The sequence below is a fragment of the Notolabrus celidotus genome, chromosome 13 (assembly GCF_009762535.1).
Source record: "Notolabrus celidotus isolate fNotCel1 chromosome 13, fNotCel1.pri, whole genome shotgun sequence".
Taxonomy (NCBI): Eukaryota; Metazoa; Chordata; class Actinopteri; order Labriformes; family Labridae; genus Notolabrus; species Notolabrus celidotus.
This window is the reverse complement of record NC_048284.1, coordinates 34,134,304-34,155,557: the sequence shown is the minus strand read 5'-3', so window position 1 is coordinate 34,155,557 and position 21,254 is coordinate 34,134,304. Positions and strand designations below refer to the sequence as shown.

Below are 21,254 nucleotides of genomic sequence, written 5' to 3'. Positions count from 1 at the left end.
TGTCTTTGTGTGCACAGTTAAACATCAATTCAGTGATTCTGAAACGGTAGCAGACTCAGAAGACAGAATTCCACACAAAGTATTCTTCTCATAAGAGGATCAATCAGTGAATCCAGAATAATGCGTCAATATTTCAAATGTTTCTGGACCTTTTAGATCCAAATGTTCCAGATTCCACACACAGCCCTGCAGACCTGGATATAAAGTTATGGTAAAAACAGAAATACGCGCACATATTAACTACATACACTAACACACATCACCAACACTACCTACACGGATCTACAGAATGGCTGCTGCTCTTTTAAATCCACCTGTTTAAGCGCAGACAGCGCAGAAAGCTGCGTCCTGTGCACACGCTTCTGTTGACACGCTCGTCTGGGAGAGGGACCAGGATTTAATAACGCCCTGTGCATTAATTGGCAAGGAGCTTGCCTCAAAATGATCACCACCACCATCACCACAGCAGCAGCTCCGACACGTCAGAGCTCCTTCCGCCACTGCCGAATGGATCACCTAAACATTCACCTCCCCGGCATGCTGTGGCGCAAAACCTCCTCTTATTAACTCCCTTCATCTCAGAGGAGCCTGCTGCCTTTTTTTCGCTATTCCTTGGTCACCTCACCAACCCTGTGGAGACCGAGCAGTGAGCATGCAAAGTGCACTGATTTAAGAGGAGCCTCGCGTCACATCGCTGCTGCTGCTGCTGCTGCTGGGTGGAAGGACGCACGGCTGGTCATCTGCGGAGCTCTTTCTGCAACAATTTGTTGCAAAAACAGTGAGGGGCGAAAACATGGTGCTGGTACCTCATCGGCTTGTCATGGCACCGTGAGAACTTTCTCCTGGACTCCCCCCCAGCCCCCCTTTTTTTTTCTTTTAGATGTTTTTTCGTGGGGTCTTATTTTTTGGGAAATTATCAGCCGTTTCCCCTTTTCAATTATGTTCACGTTCGCTGCCTTCTGCTACATGCTGTCTCTGGTCCTCTGTGTGTCCCTGATCTTCTTTGCAATATGGCACGTAAGTATTGAAATAGCTTTATTTCGAGTGTCTGCTTCTTGTGTTTGATGACCAATGATTGATCGAATCATCAGGGATGTGTGTATTCCTGATGCCAGGTGTGATATCAGCGCGCAATCAGTCTCGAGCTCTGCGCCTTCATTTAATTGAAATGTGTATTTTATGCACAGCGTGTGTCATCGCGGGGTTTTTGATGTGGCAGGTGTACACCTGTTTCTCGGCTCCTGCTCCGCCGTTCATCCACCGTTTCCAGCACTTTGTCATTACTTGAGCAGTTCTCCTCTGATTGGGCTGCTCTGCAGGATCATGCAGTTTGATGGAGAAATGCCTGCAACCCTGTGCTGCAAACAAGATCAATTAAAGTGCCTTCCTTCTGGATCAATTAGGAAATCTTGTAGAGTGTAATCTCCCCTCTCTCATCCTCCCAGCTCTGTGCCCTCTGCCTTTAATGGAGCCCGAGCTACACACCACTGCTAATATGACTGACTGTATTACGATGTTTAAATAATCTAATTATTTGCTCCCTGAGCAACATCTCCATCATGCAGAGCCTTATGTAAAGACAGATTTGGGTCAGGACTTTCTGCCTATCGCCCAGAGACTGCCTTTTTGCATAGAAACAGCAACAGACCTTATGCATGTGGAAGCTGATACTGGCAATTACAGTTAATAGTTGGGCTGCCTGCTCGTCAGCCAGACACTGGAAACCATCTCAGTTATTCTTGATTCATGGTTAAGAGACAAGAACATCTCTGTCACTTTATATTACATATGAATCCAGCACGAGTGGAAGGATCACAATGGAACACATGATTTTGTGGTTCAGCGATAATCCAAATCGCACCAGGCTTTTGCTGCATTCTGCTTAAGACAGCAAAAACAGAGGAGATGCCTCCTCCACTTGTTCTCATTCAGTGACACACAGACATGCAACATAATAAGCTTAGGCTCCACATTGCACAGGAACATAATTGGGAAGCAGCTCTTAGGTGGGAATATATGGAGCGGTGGAAGTGTTAGGCAGAGCCCAGGCTGCACATTAACATCAGCCACCTGCAAAGTGCAGGGACATCTTGGCTGTTACACTTCTATCAGCTGCTCTGGCAGGTATCCATCTCTCTGTCACGTCCTTCTCTTTAATATGGAGAAGTTTTCCTTGTAACAACTGGAAAAACTGAACCCTGGTGTCAAACTGGGCATTTGATCAAAAGGTTTGTTTTTAGCAGCATCAGGAGGGTTGAATCAAACCAGTCAGTGTAACTAATCAATCAATCTTTATTTATAAAGCACCAAATCCCAAAACACATTCTCCTCAGACTCTTTCCAAACAGAGCAGGTCTAGACCGTACTCTATGTTCTATTATAAACAAAGACCCAACATCAAGACAGGATCAGATCCAGTCCCATCTTACAGACAGGACTCAGTGTGATCTCATCTTAATCCACCATGAGCAGAGCTTCCTTTAACAGGCAGAAACCTCCAGCAGGACCAGACTCATGTTAGACACACATCTGCTGAGACCGTGTTGGAGAGAGGGATAGAGGGAGATGAAGAGAGAGAGATGATAGTGGTGAGACGGATAGCAGCAGGCATGTCTGTAGCACACCGTAGTAACTAAACAAGAAGTGGAATGATTATTGTTTCAATATGTTGCTATGACAAAAAAATGTTTGCAATTTAGTTCCCTCGCAATCAGACAGATATATTTCTTGGGCTTTCTTGCGATGGTAAAATGTTGTCATCTGCAGCTTTATATCTTTTCTGTCAAACTCGTGAGGGGTGAGTTGATCAGTGTGGGAGAGTTGGCTTTTTCTCAAGTTGGGGGTTCAATCCCAGGTGTGGCTGTCCACATGCCAAAGTGTACCTAAATAGAGATGTAAACAATGAATCGAGTATTGATTGATTGATTGTTAAGAAATTACTCGAAACACACATTTTTGTTTTTAATTTTCCATCACGTGGAACAAACATCATGTGGACTCATATTACACTCATCTATCAGGGAGGTGTTTTAATTTAAAGCATGTTTCAGTGAATCAGCTGTCAAAGGTGTTGCACATAGCGGAGACGCTCAGCTGGCGGCTGTGGCTGTGCGTCAGGTCTCTACCATAGACTGTAAAAAATATGGACGTAGTATCCGTGACGTCACCCATCTGTTTCTGAACGCTGTTTTGAAGCCAGTCGGCTGCGGCAGCCATATTGCTTCTGTGGAGCCAGTGTGACGTAAAGAGGCGGGCTTTGAGCCTCCCAGCCAACAGCTGCAGTGTTCCTGAAGGCAGCTGTGCCTCTGATTGGAGGACTAGTAATCTCAATATCTTCCCCTCACAGTGAGAGGACATTGAGAAATTAGCTATCCAGACTACACTCATCTTTTGAACCAGGCTGTAAACATGTTTATTAATGCTGCAAAGATCGTCCTTTTCCCATTCATGTGTATGTGACTTCCGGTACTTCCAGAGCCAGCCTCAAGCGAATCCACGATGAACTGCAGCTTTTAATACTTCCACATTGACTCATATTTTTAGACCGGAGGTTGCCGCTTGGTCTCCATGAGCGCTTTTTAAAGAGGGTCAATACAAAACTGCTGCCAACAGCGACACAGACACAAAGGTTGACAACTTTAAACAGGACATTTCTCCACCTTTAGATACAAAGCTAACAGACTGGTGGGAATTGCTCGTACGCTATGTTTGCAGAGCAGCAACATCAGAGCCGTCTGAGCTTTTCTGCAGCTGGACTGATTATGACCCGGTTGCACTCCCGGCTGACACCTGACAGAATACACATGTTTATTATTCTCAATAAGAACGAGTAGACAGAAAACTGGACTCTGTGAGTCTGAAGTTCTTTTCTGTTCAGTTCTCTTGATGCAGCAAAACCACAATCAGTAGTCTCAGCCTTCACTTTATAAGACTTTATGTCCACAGAGAATATTTTTATGAGCCTGATCGTTGATAGTCAGTGTTAAACATGTACCCGTATTCAATCTCGTCAGTTATATGCACTTTGTTGCTGTGGAAAATATAATTTAGGGGGGAAAAAACGTATTTGGCATTGTTTTTGACTAATCAATAATTGATCGTTAACATTTCCAAAGATCAATCATGGAGAATATTTAAAATGTACATCCCTAGTACTTAGGCAAGACACTTAACCCTGTACTGCCCCCGGTGGCTGTGGTAGCAGTGTGTGAATGGGATTAGTTAATACTGATGGACTCTGTTCACATCAGCCTCTGATATCAGTTAGGGGTGCAACGGATCAAACAACTTACGGTTCGGATCGGATCACGGTTTTGAGTCACGGATCGGATCATTTTTCGGATCAGCAAAAAAAAAAAAGAAAAAAAAGAAGACAAGACAAATCTAACTTTGTCCTCCATTTATTTGTAAAACCCTTGTAAACTTTTGCCCATTAAATAAAAACAAGATTCAACTCAAAATGTACTGCTTGTGCAAAGCACCCTATCTGTGGGCCCAGTCCTGCCTCATTCACTGCATTTCATGTCATGGCAAGTGAAGGAGCAGAGGAACTTCAAAAGTTTCACTCCATTCTTCTTTCATTTGCTGATTTTCACCGTCCACTTTTCTTTGAGCTGCAAACTGTGAACACACCGTTTTCGTGCATTCTAGAGTCCTACAGCTGGCAAAGTGCCAATATGTGAACTGCTTCATAAACCAAAGTGAAAGTTAAAAATTGCACTCACAGCAGTGGACTCTAAGTGACCCAGTAACAGCCTGTCTGCGTATCTGACATGGAGACAAGTCCCGGTAAACACACGGTGACCCGACCAAAACACAGAGTGAAGGGATAACAGTTCGGGGGCCATAAATAGGCGGCCGGATGTGGCCCGCGGGCCGTGTATTGACGGCCTCTGGTCTAGTGGGTGCGTGACTGAATTTCATAACGTGGCTCAAGCACATTCAGCGTTCACTGTATTTCACAGGGAAACCAAAATGCTCCCATACATGTGACTTACAAGATGCAGGAGGTTTTTCAAGTTCCTCTGCTCCTTCACTTACCATGACTACCGCTGCGCTTGACGAGTGAGAGTGGATTGAACGGTCATCACGTGAACACGCGCAACTTTTTTCATCAACCGATCCGCGGACCACGTCCGTGCCGAACCGTGGAGAGGCATCCGTACGGATCACGGATCAACGATGATCCGTTGCACCACTAATATCAGTGTAGGAATGAGGTGTGAATGGATGAATGTGATGTAATATAAAAGCACTTTGAGTGGTCAGAAGACTAAAGCTCTTTATGAAGACAGTCCATATACTTCCTGTCTGGTTTGTACATCAGGAGCTCATCAGAGGGCAGCATCATTTGTCAGTGTAACGGCCAAATTCCAAGTCCGGTCCGTCTCGATCTGTCTCCGATCCGTCACAGCACCAGATCTGATAGGTTTCTATTCTAGTCAATGTGTTAACTTCCACTGGATCCACTCCGTTGCGTTCCGGCTGCGTCTCTGATCCGGCAGGTCAGAGTCCTCCGGATCAGATACACAAGACTTCTATTTTTGCCGGATGCCGGAGCACGACGCATCAATCTCAACAGAGCAGATGGAGCGGGACAGGAAATCAGGTTTCACCAAAACAAAATGAAAACATCCGGTTAATTTTCAGAATAAAACACTCTGTGTTATCACCAGATCGTATTTCACTTAACTACAACAACAAACCAAAGTCATGATGAGCGGAGCCAGGCCTGGAGTCAACAGGTCAGAGGTTTTCAGAGGACCAGAAAGACAACATAGATGAGGAGAGGAGGAGGAGGAAAATCCTTGATTCAGTGATTACTGTGGGAACATGACTCCAGCTGTCCGGAGGTCCTGCTCCGTGCTGCTTTCTGAAAACACAACCGGTGGGTGTTGACGGACGAGAGAGCATGGAGCCGGTCCGCAGCTGATAGGAGGCGGTTCGGGTGGAAGTCCTGTGTTACACTAATTCACAATTTTGATATGCATCCAGAACGTTCTCTCCTGTATCCGCCGTGCAGGACGGACTGATATGAGGGTCTCATAGTGTACATTTTGAGTTCAGAGCGTGTAAGGAGGGATCAAAGACGGCCTGGATGAAGCCTTGTGGCTGTTACAAACAGTACAAGCTTCAAAAGATGAGACAGGGATTTAATTATCTTGCAGTTTTACATAAATTGCATAAAACTTGGTCCTCTATTTCTGAAAAATGGTTCAGAGTATTCTAGTTTTAATGGATATAACATTGCAGTTTGTGCACTATACTTTATAACAGTCAGATGAGGAAACGATGACAGTCTTCAGAGAAAAGGAAACAAAGGCGTGAAGAATTGATCTGACTCTCACACATTAATGTGTGGCAAAAGGTAACATTAGCATCTGAGTCATGCAAGTCAGGGAATGACTAATGAGTGCACACAGCTCCGCACAAACCTCTAATTAATGGGTCATAATCAATCACACCAACATCTCAAGTTAATTAGCTCTCATGTATGTGCCTTTTCTACTTCTCCACTCGTTTTCAGTGGCTTGATACATTTTTCATCAACTTGTTTTGAAGCAGAGAAGCTCCCTGAATAGGACTGATTCTCTCTATTCCCCACGTTTGCACTGATATGATGCTCCTCCATGAGCCTGACATGAGAAAACTGAGACACACTAACTTTGTTTTATCTATCTCCAACTTTGAGTATCCCTGAACCTGCTTATGAGTAATGTAAGAGTAGGTTTAAAGGAAAAACAATACATCAAACAGAGATGTGGAGGGTCAGAGGTCACGTGTTGTAGGCGTCTTTTGAAGAGGAAGGTCCTGAGGTGGTTTTTAAAGGATTGAAGTGAGTCAGAGTTGTGGATGTTTGGAGGGAGAGATATCCAGAGGGTACGGGCAGCGATGTTAAAGCCTCTGTCCCCCAAGGTGTGTTGTTTGGTCTTTTTGATGGGGGGGACAGGAGGTCTGCATCTGAAGATCTGAGGCGGCAAGATGGAGAGTGGCATTTGAGGGGGTGAGGTTATTGAGGGCTTGAGCAGGACCTTGAAGTGGAATTGGTGCAGTATGGGGAGGGTAGACTTATTAATGGACGTGGTATCCGTGACGTCACCCATCTGTTTCTGAAACGCTGTTTTGAAGCTGATCATTGGCGGCAGCCATATTGGAAATGCTGAACTCAACCTAACTTCATCCGACCTAGTCTGAGGTGAAGAGGCGGGCCTTTAGCCTCCTCGTCAAAAGCTACAGGGTGCCAACCATAGACTGTATAAATAATGGACGTAGTATCCGTGACGTCACCCATCTGTTTCTGGGGAGCTGTTTTGAAGCCGATCATTGGTGGCAGCCATATTGGAAATGCCGAACTCAACCAAACTGCTGTCGAGCTAGTGTGATGCAAAGAGGCGGGGTCTGAGCCTCCTCACCAATGGCTACAGTGTTCCCGCCTGTCAATCAAGTCAGCTGTGCCTCTCGTAATGGAAAACTTGTTATATTTATATCTTCCAAATTGACATGTTATGAATAAATCCACCCCCCGTACAGTGTGTGCCGATAGAGAAATGAGCTAACCAGACTACACTCGTTTTTTGAACCAGGCTGTAAACATGTTTATTTCTGCTGTAAAGATCGTCTTCTTTGAATGGGTGTGTATGTGGTTTCTGGTGTTTCTACAGCCAGCCTCTAGTGGATGTTTGATGAACTGCAGTTTTTAGCACTTCTGCATTGGCTTCATATTTTGAGACTGGAGGTTGCTGCTTGATTGGGAGCCAGGGTAGGTGCTAATTTGAGGAAAGATCAGAATGTGCTCATTCCATGAAACCACTCTATCATAAACTAGACACAAAGTGAAACTGAATTCGATGATCAAATCTACCAATATATCCTTTGGGCACAGCATTTGTAGCATTACATGCTACTCATTTTGTCATGTTTGTCACATAATATCTGCTACAGTAACTAAGGTTCAACATGAATTTCCAGACATTGTCATTAAGCCACTGAACCTCATAATGCCTTGAATTTTAATAACTCAGACCATGTTGTTTCTGAGTCATCACTAATGTTTTAAATGTGAGAGGTAGTCATTTACTACTTTATTCATTGCATTTAGAAATGCATCACAAACCTCAGCTTGTTTCTCCCCCTCTTTTCAAAGATCAGATCTCTTTTTGTATCCCTGCTCCTGAGTGAGTGAGTCCTTTAAAGACGATGCAAGAGAAGTTATCATCACATTCGATATGACATAACTTCCTCATCTTGTTCAGGCAGAGTCAAGTCAGCAGATTCAGTCTCTATGCAATGACTCTTACAGATCAGCAGTTTATTTTTTCACACATGTATTGATCGTGTTAAATATTGATGACTTGGCAGGCCAAAGTATTCCCAATGTGGATTAAAACGACATGTTCGATACTTGTCTTCAAACAGATGCAACAATCAGCAGAATCACATTACATGGAATATAACACCAAACGTGCTCGTAGGAAGCAATTAGGACGCCGTTTTAATTAACCTACAAGGTGAACTGCCCCCTCCCCCAGGCTTTACAGCTTAGTGCTTCGACAGGCTGACTCTGCTTGGGTGATTCTCCTCCATTGTAACCACTGTCCCTAATGGGCCTGAAGTGTTATTAAAGCTGGGAGTGAGCAACACAGTCCTCAGATGCACTGCTGATAGACGGGAAAGCCTGGGGTGGCACAGATATGATGTAGAGGCTGTCCAGGCCATGTGGCAGAGGGCAGAACAGCAGAGTGACATGATGGACCACACAGCTGGGTTTCCCACTGGACTTGTTTTCTCCAGTAAGTGTTCTTTTGAAATCTATAAATCCTCGTCTGGGTGTACAGTCATGGCCAAAAGTTTTGAGAATGACACAAATATTACATTTTCACAAAGTCTGCTGCTTCAGGGTTTTTAGGTGTTTTTGTCAGATGTTTCTATGGTATAATGAAATACAATTAGAAGCATTTCATAAGTATCAAAAGCTTTTATTGAGAATTACACAGAATTCATGCAATAAGTCAATATTTGCAGTGTTGACCCTTCTTTTTCAAGACCTCTGCAATTCTCCCTGGCATGCTGTCAATCAACTTCTGGACCAAATCCTGACTGATGGCAGTCCATTCTTGCATAATCAATGCTTGGAGTTTGTCAGAATTTGTGGGTTTTTGATTGTCCACCCGCCTCTTGAGGATTGACCACAAGTTCTCAATGGGATTAAGATCTGGGGAGTTTCCTGGCCAAGGGCCCAAAATCTTAATGTTTTGTTCCCCGAGCCATTTTGTTATGACTTTTGCTTTATGGCAAGGTGCTCCATTATGCTGGAAAAGGCATTCTTCATCACCAAACTGCCCTTGGATGGTTGGGAGAAGTTGCTCTCGGAGGACGTTCTGGTACCATTCTTTATTCATGGCTGTGTTTTTAGGCAAGATTGTGAGAGAGCCCACTCCCTTGACCGAAAAGCAACCCCACACATGAACGGTCTCAGGATGCTTCACTGTTGGCAAGAGACAGGACTGATGGCAGCGCTCACCTCGTCTTCTCCGAACAAGCCTTCCTCCAGATGCCCCAAACAATCGGAAAGGGGATTCATCAGAGAAAATGACTTTACCCCAGTCCTCAGCAGTCCAGTCCCTGTACCTTCTGCAGAATATCAGTCTGTCCCTGATGTTTTTACTGGAGAGAAGTGGCTTCTTTGCTGCCCTCCTTGACACCAGGCCTTCCTCCAAAAGTCATCGCCTCAATGTGCGTGCAGATGCACTCACACCTGCCTGCTGCCATTCCTGAGCAAGCTCTGCACTGGTGGTGGCCCGATCCCGCAGCTGTAACACCTTCAGGAGACGGTCCTGGCACTTGCTGGACTTTCTTGGGCGCCCTGGAGCCTGTTTGGCAACAATTGAACCTCTCTCCTTGAAGTTCTTGATAATTCCATAGACGGTTGACTGAGGTGCAATCTTACTCGCTGCTATAAACTTCCCTGTTAGGCCCTTTTTGTGCAATGCAATGATGGCTGCACGTGTTTCCTTGCAGGTAACCATGGCTAACAGATGAGGAGCAATGGTGTCATGCACCATCTTCCTTTTAAAGTGTCCAGTCACTCAATCATGACAGATTGATCGCCAGCCTTGTCCTCATCAACACCCACACCTGTGTTAATGTGTGTGACACCTGTGTGTCATTGAAATGATGTTAGCTGGTCCTTTTGTGGCAGGGCTGAAATGCAGTGGAAATGTGTTTTTGGTGATAAAGTTCATTTTCAAGGCAAAGAGGGACTTTGCAATTAATTGCAGTTCTGGAGTATATGCAGATTGCCATTATAAAAACTGAAACAGCAGACTTTGTGACAATTAATAGTTGTGTCATTCTCAAAACTTTTGGCCATGACTGTAGAGGCTGTCCAGGCCATGTGGCGGAGGGCAGAACAGCAGAGTGACATGGTGGACCACATAGCTGGGTTTCCCATTGGACTTGTTTTCTCCAGTAAGTGTTCTTTTGAAATCTATAAATCCTTGTCTGGGTGTATATTAAGAGACATGGCAGCTGCTGACCCTCCACTTACTCTCAAAGAAAGCTGAAGTAAGGCAAGACGTTACATAGGTGACAAATGTGACGGTATAAAGTAGCCACAAGCCGCTCTGATGATTTTCTCAATGAACACTAATTTTCATGGAGTTGAAGACAAACCCAGCTTCAGTTTTATTTATGTGTTTTCTTTGACCCACAGTTTCTCTCTCAGCAGGTGAGCCGTGTGATAAGAAGGCGTGTTCATTGCTTGACTTATCAAAATGATTTGATGGCGACAATTGGTTGAATTGAAGAAAGGTTGCTCTTCACCAAATGTCTAGAGTGCCTCCTTATCAGACGCTGTGAAAACCTGTACGTGGTTTTAAGTAGGGATGGGCATTTCAAGCCAAAATACAATTTGATAATTATCGGCATCTATTTGACGATTATTCAAATTATTAGCAAACAGCTTTAAGACGCTGTATATCAGGGGTATTCAACTACAACTGCAAGAGGCCCAGTTAGGGAAAATTTCTTGAAGCAAAGGTTCAAAACGTCATAATGTCTAACTATGTAGTGTGATATACTGTATCTGCATTTAATAATACCTGACTGTTAACTTAAATGAATTCAGTACAATTCAAAAACTTTGGAAAAAAATATTTAAACCAGGGTTTCCAACTTTGAGTGTTTGACAGGAGAGAGATTTTCATGACATGGATTTTATCACACTTACATTTAATCATGTGCACTTATTGATCACACAGGATTGAACAGCAGAATGATCAGTGGTGTACTCTGGCTGCTTTGAGGGGCAGAGGTGAGGAACATAGAATAGTCCTCCCTTTCAAACCTGATACCCAAAATTTAGGATTCATTTAAATATACTGAGGCAGAGGGGGGTCTGGGAGTCCTCCCCCAGGACATTTTGAGGATCTAACACTTAACTCCTGCATTCTGGTGAATATTTATGTGACCATTTGTGCTGGAAATTAAATTATGAAAAAGAAGATCACAAAATGATTGATATATAAATAACAAAAACATGAATTCAAATCCCTGAAAGAAGCTTACATTCTAGTGACATTTGATCTGTTATTTTTCATGAGGTCTCTTTTAAAACTGAGTAGTTCAATTTAAATCAGAGGTAAAAAATAAAGAAATACAATAATATGAATAACTGATGACACACTTAAAGGTGACATATCATGCAAAATGGACTTTTTAATGGTTCTTTACCTGAAATATGTTTCCCTGGCATGTCTACAAACCCCCCCGAGAATGAAAAAAATCCATTCTGCCCCTGTTCTGATTTCTCCACCTTTCTGTAAATGTGTGTGAAACGAGCCGTTTCAGACTTCAGTGTTTTTGTTACGTAACAACAATATCTGGTCTGTCACGGAGTCAGAGCTCAGAGCTTGTTCAGCCCATAGACTGTATAAAATAATACTGAATCCCTCCTCTGTTTTACATTACCTGCACAAATGTGTGCTAACAAGGAGCTTAGGAGGGAGGCATGCTAGTTGTAGGCTGTCTTAATAAACACAAAGGTCGGTTTTACTCCCCACGTCTGCAGATTTGAAGATCTAGTGGAGGATTTTTATTTATCATGGAAAAGTGCTAGCGCTAGTTAGCATAGCTACATAGCTACATGTTGTAGCTGTAGCTGTGTACCAAGACACACGTCTACATACTGACAAATAAAACAACAAGAAACACTAAATCTGTGACCAATCCTTCAGAAAGGTCCTGCTGCCTTTCTGGCAGAGGTCGGTTTTACTCCCCACGTCTGCAGATTTGAAGATCTAGTGGATGATTTTTATTTGTCATGGATAAGTGCTAGCGCTAATTAGCATAGCCACATAGCTACATGTTCATAGCTGTAGCTGTGTACCAAGACACACGTCTACATACTGACAAATAAAACAACAAGAAACACTAAATCTGTGACCAATCCTTCAGAAAGGTCCTGCTGCAGGCGCCTCTCCGTCAGGATCAGATTCTGGATCAGATTCAGAGGGTTGAAGTAACGTGATCTCTGAGCAGCCGTGTATATTCAGCCAACATGTAAACATTAGATCAACGTGCTGGAGAGCCGAGGCACATCCACTTCCTGAGGGGGCGTGGTCAGAGAGAAAACAGAGTGTTCTGAGGAGGACTGAAGAAGAGGGTTTTTCAGGCAGACCAAAATCTGATTTCAAAGTGTTTTTTTGAGCATAAACTTTAAAGACATGTTTTGGGGACCTCTTAGACCAATATATACTGATGAAAAAAGCGTGATATGTCACCTTTAAATCAATAAACACTCTGAGGTGTTAAACTAAACTCCTAAACAGATGGCAGTCAGGAGTCCCAATCATGCAGGACTCACTGCAGATCTGAGTGTGTCTGTTTATTCAAAATAGTGTTTCCTGTTGACTCATTTAATAAGTACCACGGTTTCATATGAGATACGCTGGTTTAGCTCTCCCAGTGGTGAGTATGAACAGAGATGAGTATGTCCTTTATGAATTAAATGCTGTATTTTCTCTGCACACTTTTCTTTTATGGAGAGGATCACTAGTTCCTTATTTCCTAGACTTTCTCCAGCACAGTCGTCTGTATCGCTCCATTTCTCCGTCTCCATCCTCTGTTCATCTCCTTTTTTTAATCTAACTTTATCGCTCTCTTTCTTTTTCTTTCTGCCGTGTTTTCCTGTGTAACTCACCTCTAACTCTCTCATCTGTCTGATCTGTATAGTCGTGATGTTTAATGCCTGGAATGCACAGATTTGATTGGCTGAGTAGTATCACGTGGGGTGGCTTAACTCGCATGCAATTGGTCCGTACATTTCCTCCGCCGGTAAACCACTATCATAAAGATAACAAAAGCTGCACCGGTTGAAACAGAAGCACCCGTCAGATTTTATATCAGAACCCTCTGTTTTGGCTGTCGGTCTGGGTCCGTATGGGATGGCTTCTGGGTCCGGACCCGGACCGCGGTCCGCCAGTCAGTGACCCCCGCTCTATAGCCACCGTCTGGTGGGAATACGGTATTACAACCAGGCACCGGTAGAAACAATGAAAAACTGTACTTTTAAAATGAGAAAATATTCAAAGTAACTCTAATTTTTAATAAGGGATCAAATATTTGAATATTTGAAAATCAATGCCCATCCCTAGTTTTAACTCTCTACATGTGTAGATATGAGAGGCTTTTATTTTGGTGGTGCCTGCAGACAAACATGGTGTCTAGTGGGATTTATTTTGGAAGGGATTAATCAGTTCCACCTTCAGGTGGAAGGCTGAAGTGAAAGAGTTCCCTGGTAATGATTTGTCTTCATGATCAGTACCAGACCCTGACCATCACATCTCTTCACTGGACCACTTAGCCTCATAAAGTCCAGTCAGTGTGGTGGATAGATCTGACCCAGGCAGCCAGACAGGAAAGCTTTTCTGCAAACCACTTTCCTCTTTACCCTTTCCTTTACAACATGCCTTCCTTTATTCACTTACATTACCACACTCAAAGCAAAGGCTGGTTTGAATAACACCAAGGCGACACCCCGCATCAGGATTTCACGCGTACTTCTTGATGTATCTGGAGGGGAACCGTGCCGCTGCACCGTCTTTGGCGTCCCCTCCTATTTCTCGGCATGACTTTGCATCACACTGAGATTTTGACAAGTACAGGGCATTCACAGGTTTAACAGAGGTGTCGCGTGAAGATGCATTCACACTGAACAAGCGTAATGCTCCCTCATCTCGTCTGCTGCTGTCTCTACAGTGTGCTGATGACGGAGCAAAACCAATGTGTCTGAAGGAGGGAGGAGAGAAGCAGAGGGGTGAAAGATTTAATATATCAGGAAGAGAGATCAAATGTAGAGGGTTTTACCTTACCACATATATCCAATTAAAGGTGCATTTCAACCAAGAGTTCCGGGGTGTTTTAGCCCCCAGAACTACTTTACCCGGAACTAAAAGGTTCCTGTGCCCCCATTGTTGTCTGCGTTTCGATTGCGGGCTGAAGTCCCAGGTAGATTGTGTAAATCAGGCCAGTGACGTATGGAGAAAAAAATAAATAAATGCACTACACCACCAGACCAGTAGAGGGCAGTAACACAAAGAGGAATGCCATTCATCACAGATGACACCATAGAAGCAGACAGACAGGAAGGTATCATTATGAGCAACACAACAGTTAGCCTGTTAGCATGAAGAGACTCAGCTGGTGCTGTTTTAGAGGGTGCTATATTTCATCACAGATGGATTCACTGAATCAACACGTGAGAGGAGATAAGCGCGAGTAGCAAAGACGTTTCAACACGCCTTTAAAATCCTTTTGAACTCAAAAAGCCGTGGCAGAGATCGGCCGGTGTTCTGGTTTAAACAGCGACCCTGGTAACTGGAGACTTTCAGCCGGATGCATCCCTCATAAACATCTTTAGACCATCATTAAATATCTGATGAGGATATTTTGAAATCTTAATAAAAACTAAACTAGTTTGCATTCCCAGGAACTCCCTCTGTGTTTCAACAGCTGTGTAAACTCCACAAACACTGACACGTTCAGCTGAAGGTCTCCAGTTTACAGGGTCACTTTTAAAACCGTAACACCGGGAGAGACGCATTCACGGTGGGCTGAGAGAAGACTACTGTTACAAGCTGCTAAATCAAGAGAATCACAGCTTCTTCTTTTGAAAAGTACACACACATACAAAAAAGATAGAACAAATAAAAACTAATGAAAGAAAGAGAAATCAAGAGAATCACAGATGTGTGTGATGTTATTGTGGACGGAGGGAGGAATAAAAACACTGAGGTTAATCTACCAATCAGACACGTTCAGCATCGCAGGCCCTGCCGCCTGAAAGTCCCGGGACTTTTGAAGAGTACTACCCCCTAGCAGGGGATTTTCAGGGGGGAGATTAACTACCCCTGAACTAAATCTAGACCCTGGTTCCTCCAGTTGAAACGCACGTAGTTCAGGGGTAAAGTTCCTCAGGTTGAAAAACGCCTCAAGAGAATGAGGAGAGATATTTGGGAAAGCATGTCCTGCACTTTCTCCTTCTTGAGTCCTGTTCCTCAGACATCCACTCTTGTACTCTTCAAGCCCTGAGGAAAAGGACTGACAAAGTCACAGGAAGATAGATGAAAGCGGGTGAGGCAGACTGCCAAAGGAGAAGGACTGACAGGAGCTGCAGGAGTGATGGGGTGGAGGAGAATAAAAGGGGAAAGGCCAGAGAGACTACAGATTTGTCTTACTGGAGGATGAGATCAGGACAGATCGGGCTGCTGGATAAATGACTGGAACAAAGTACAAAATGTGGATGAGACATGAAAAGGATGGAAAGGCAGATGCAGAGCTGTGAGTAGGTAGTGAAACAGATGGGGAGAGATCAAAAGGAACACAGGGTGAAAGGAAATTAATTCCAGCTCTCTGTCTGAGGCAGAAGTTTCCTGATGGCGTGGAGGAACAGACTTGAGTTGGATCAAGTCTTTCTGACAACACGAGATTCAAAGAGGATCAAGAACAAATAATTAACAGGAGACAGAGAAACAGAGCGATTGTGCTCAGGAAGAAAAGCTTGAAGCTGCAGAGGGCACTTAAAGGGACTTCATCTGGATTATTCATGTCTTAATAACAGCAATGAAATAAAGATGAAGTACAATCTGCGTACCCTTAACGTTCGTGTTACTACTGCATTCTGCTGTGTCTGAAATGATTTACTCATTCAATATTTACTCAACACTCGTTTTATGCTGTCATAAAAATATGGTAGATAGTTCCAGGTCATTTCCTGTCAGATTGAACAATGATTACACGATCAGTCCTGTATAATGTGTACAAAAGATTCTCAACATGCAGAGTTGAGATTCAACCCAGCTGAGACTGTCTTACTGTTATAGTTTGGCCTTTATTTCTAATGATTAAAGGTGACATATCACGCTCTTTTCATCAATATATATTGGTCTAAGACAGGGGTGTCAAAAGTACGGCCTGGGGGCATGTGTCACTTTCTCAAAATCATTAAAAGATAAACAGATTTAATCTTAGATAAAAGCCCCAAATGGTTAAACGGTTTAAAGATCAGCAGACGCTCTCCTGCCTGCTCCCATTCAGGAGACTGTGCAGGGACAGGGTGACCCCTCTGTGGGGTCATGACAGTATGTGGATTGAATAGTTGGCTGCTTTAAAATACTATTTGCAGGGACACTTGTGTGTGCATGTGACTCATTGTTTCATTTATGATTTGTTAGATATTTATTACATCATAAATATCCTAGCCCCTCCTTCTTTATCCTAGTGTTAGAACGTTATCAAAAACTTGACTGAGAATACTTTAATAAATGGATTAAAGTTCAGTTCTAATATTGTAAACATACAGCTCTGGAAAAAATTAAGAGACCACTGCACATTTTTCTGAAATCAGCATCTCTACATGTATGACAGCCATTCCATTCCAGTGTATGTTGAATTCCAACACACGCACACCTCATTCTACTTAATGAGGTACTGATTAGGTGATCACCTGAAACAAATCTTATTTAACGAGGAAAAGTATAAAAACCACTGCTGAGGTCATCACTATTCTCTTGCAATAGGACCAGCTGGATGGCAAAAACAATTCTAGTAGTACCTCTAAAGTAATTGGAATCAAAAAAGAACTATTTACCATGCCAAAAGAGTTGAAAAGAAAAGTTTTGACTGAGGAAAAGAAGGGTTCAATTCTGGCTTTACTGGCAGAGGGATACAGTGAGCGTCAGGTTGCTTCCATCCTTAAAATTTCTAAGACGGCTGTTCATAAGAACAAGGTCAAGCAGCAGACATTGGGGACAACAAAGCTACAGACCGGTAGAGGGCGAAAACGACTCTCCACTGACCGGGATGACCGTCAACTCATTTGAATGTCACTCAACAACCGTAGGATGACATCAAGTGACCCACAAAAAGAATGGCAAATGACAGCTGGGGTGAAGTGCACGGCAAGAACGGTTCTAAACAGGCTCCTAGGGGCAGGGCTCAAGTCGTGTAAAGCAAGAAAAAAGCCCTTCATCAATGAGAAGCAGAGGAGAGCCAGGCTGGGGTTTGCAAAAGACCATAAGGATTGGACCATAGAGGACTGGAGTAAGGTCATCTTCTCTGATGAGTCCAATTTTCAGCTTTGCCCAACACCTGGTCGTCTAATGGTTAGACGGAGACCTGGCGAGGCCTACAAGCCACAGTGTCTCGCACCCACTGTGAAATTTGGATGAGGATCGGTGATGATCTGGGGGTTCTTCAGCAAGGCTGGAATCGGGCAGATGCGTCTTTGCGAAGGACGTCTGAATCAAGCCACGTACGAGGTTATCCTGGAAGAAAACTTGCTTCCTTCTGCTCTGAAAATGTTCCCCAACTCTGAGGATTGGTTTTTCCAGCAGGACAATGCTCCATGCCACACAGCTAGGTCAATCAAGGTGTGGATGAAGGACCACCAGATCAAGACCCTATCATGGCCGGCCCAATCTCCAGACCTGAACCCCATTGAAAACCTCTGGAATGTGATCAAGAGGAAGATGGATGGTCATAAACCATCAAACAAAGCTGAGCTGCTTGAGTTTTTGCGCCAGGAGTGGCATAAAGTCACCCAACAGCAATGTGAAAGACTGGTGGAGAGCATGCCAAGACGCATGAAAGCTGTGATTAAAAATCAGGGTTATTCCACCAAATATTGATTTCTGAACTCTTCCTAAGTTAAAACATTAATATTGTGTTGTTTAAAAATGAATATGAACTTGTTTTCTTTGCATTATTTGACATCTGAAAACACCATTTTCTGCAAATAAATGCTCTAAATGACAATATTTTTATTTAGAATTTGGCAGAAATGTTGTTAGTAGTTTATAGAATAAAACAAAAATGTTCATTTTACTCAGACACATACCTATAAATAGTAAAATCAGAGCAACTGTTAATTTTGCAGTGGTCTCTTAATTTTTTCCAGAGCTGTATGTAATAGTATATAAATGTGACTAAAAATATCCTAGGTAGAACGTTTTTGTTGATTTGGGTTACCAGAGGCTTTGAAGGTCCCATATAATGGTATGTGTAGCTCTTTACAACACGTCCATAGTTTCCTTCGGCCTCTTAGTTTCTAACCTCATTATCCATGCAGGGCCCTGAATGTGATGCCATGATAACGATGCTCTGCTCTGATTGGATGTCTGAAAGTAGTCTGAGGGGTGAGGGTGCAGACTGTGTGATACAGAAAAGAAGAGAAGGTTATTTTTAAAAAGTCTGCATTACAATCAATGTGTTTGATCACGTGGAGCTCTGAGCTGAGTGTGTTGGGAGGAAGAGGAGAGACTGTAGGACTCTTTACTGACCTATAGGATGAGTAAAATATTCATGAAAGTTGTTGATCCTACAGAGTCTAAAACAGGCTAACATCAGAGCCTTAAGGTTGATACCTTTGCTCATGTTTTCATAATTGAAGTGTCACTTCCTGTCACACACACCACACGTTTAAACCAGAGGAAAAAGTCAGTTCAGGGAATAACTGGAGGTACAATAATCAGATCTAACTTGCAGTCATGATGGAAGAGTGATAAGAGAAGTCTCTATTTTTGCACATTGACTCAGCATTTTTTCTGATGTGCCAGTCATTCTTTCATTTTTCAAACACAGCTGTGTTGATTTTAGTTTTGGTGATGTGTTTAACTTCTTCATATCTTTCTTATATCACAGGTTGCTCTGAGTTTGTGAAATATGACAATCTGCCAACTGCAGATGTGTTTATGTTTACGATTGGTCGTTGCGTACGCTGCCCTGTTCTTGTTTAGTATTGCAGCACAGCTTGTCTCTGTTAACTTAAAACATGAGTGTCATTCTTACTTTCTTTCCTTTTGTGTGTAACTTTATGTGGTCAGTCCTTTCTACTAATTAAAGCAGTCACTCACAATTTATACAGGGAGCCTGTGCGCCGTCAGTGCTGCGTGTTTGCTACGTCCGACGGCAAGCGCCCTGCTGCACAGGATGCATGTTCGATGCATCGCTCAGCTCAGAGCAGCCGGGATCAGCTGGGTCCAGTATAGAGAGAACAACAGACTAACTAGGGATGGGCATTTCACGCCAAAACACTATTCCATAATCATTGGCACCTTCTGACACAGTGATCTTATCTTAAAGTCCTGTTACCTTCTGACACAGTGATCTTATCTTAAAGTCCTGTTACCTTCTGACACAGTGATCATCATAAAGTCCTGTTACCTTCTGACACAGTGATCATCTTAAAGTCCTGTTACCTTCTGACACAGTGATCATCTTAAAGTCCTGTTACCTTCTGACACAGTGATCTTATCTTAAAGTCCTGTTACCTTCTGACACAGTGATCATCTTAAAGTCCTGTTACCTTCTGACACAGTGATCTTATCTTAAAGTCCTGTTACCTTCTGACACAGTGATCATCTTAAAGTCCTGTTACCTTCTGACACAGTGATCATCTTAAAGTCCTGATACCTTCTGATACAGTGATCATCTTAAAGTCCTGTTACCTTCTGACACAGTGATCTTATCTTAAAGTCCTGTTACCTTCTGACACAGTGATCATCTTAAAGTCCTGTTACCTTCTGACACAGTGATCTTATCTTAAAGTCCTGTTACCTTCTGACACAGTGATCATCTTAAAGTCCTGTTACCTTCTGACACAGTGATCATCTTAAAGTCATGTTACCTTCTAACAGTGATCATCTTAAAGTCCTGTTACCTTCTGACACAGTGATCATCTTAAAGTCCTGTCACCTTCTGACTCAGTGATCATCATAAAGTCCTGTTACCTTCTGTCACAGTGGATGGATCACTGATGTGTGGCTGTTTGTAGCTGTTAACAATTACATTCATGATTGATGAGTTTTTCTGATTTCTTTTTTAAAACGCTCAGGAGTCCTTATATTGTTTTATTTTGAAATTGAATGGATGTTGCATGCGATCCTCGTGTGCCTGACTTCCTGTCTAGGTCGATCTTCTCTGTCTAGCTTGATGCATGCTGGGCGCGGGCTCCGTTGAAATAAACTCGGTGCATATATATAATTTTTTTTTTTTTCAAAGATCTGTTTATCTGAATTTTATAGACTCTGATCTGGACTACAGTCCTGAGCAAAGCACCTCATCGGGTCAGAGGGGACAGGCCCGAGGTCGAGTGAGAGGGGCAGTCAGGTAGAGTCAGGGGAAGCAGAGGCAGAGGCAAATGTACGAGCAGGAGGCGGGCAGAACGGCAGGACAGGATTTGATTGGTTTAAATTTTGGCTTTTAAAAACGGTGATTGGTTGGTGTTAGACATAAGGCGATGCAGCGCTCCCGGTGTGAATTCAAGGGTCAGAGAAGAAGAGGTTACCACAAACAAACAAAATAGCACCATTGTAGCCACATTGTTCTTTAGTCCTCTGGGACAGAATATAGACATGTGTTGGTTTTTCCATCAATAACAGAACACTCAACCAGACTTTGCTTTGACATCTTGATTCTGCAACACCCAAGAAAAATCCCAATAATGTAGAAGGAAGAGGAATGTTCCAGGAGTGGGAGTGGTTTTAGATGCATGCTGATGTACATGACTCCTGTCATTACATCACAACAGGAGCTGATTGGCTCATAGAAGCTCTGTTTTCTCAGAGGGAGGGCGACAGAAACAAAGTAGAGGCTTTTTGGCTTCCACAATCTCAGGGATGTTAGGCTGGAGGATGAATAAAATATATGTGTATGTATAGGCAAATAAAAATGTGTTTCTCATTATATGGGACCTTTAA

General features: G+C 43.1%; 1 protein-coding gene across 1 annotated transcript in view; it reads left to right on the top strand.

The window, feature by feature from the left end:
- The first annotated feature begins 326 nt into the window (after positions 1-326).
- The window catches only part of cnih3 (cornichon family AMPA receptor auxiliary protein 3), a 148,493-nt gene continuing 127,565 nt past the window's right edge, over positions 327-21,254 (top strand). The window contains exon 1 of the mRNA XM_034700215.1: positions 327-1,017. Coding sequence (XP_034556106.1) covers positions 940-1,017 — 78 coding nt within the window. The 5' untranslated portion in view covers positions 327-939. The remainder of the gene's footprint in view (positions 1,018-21,254) is intronic.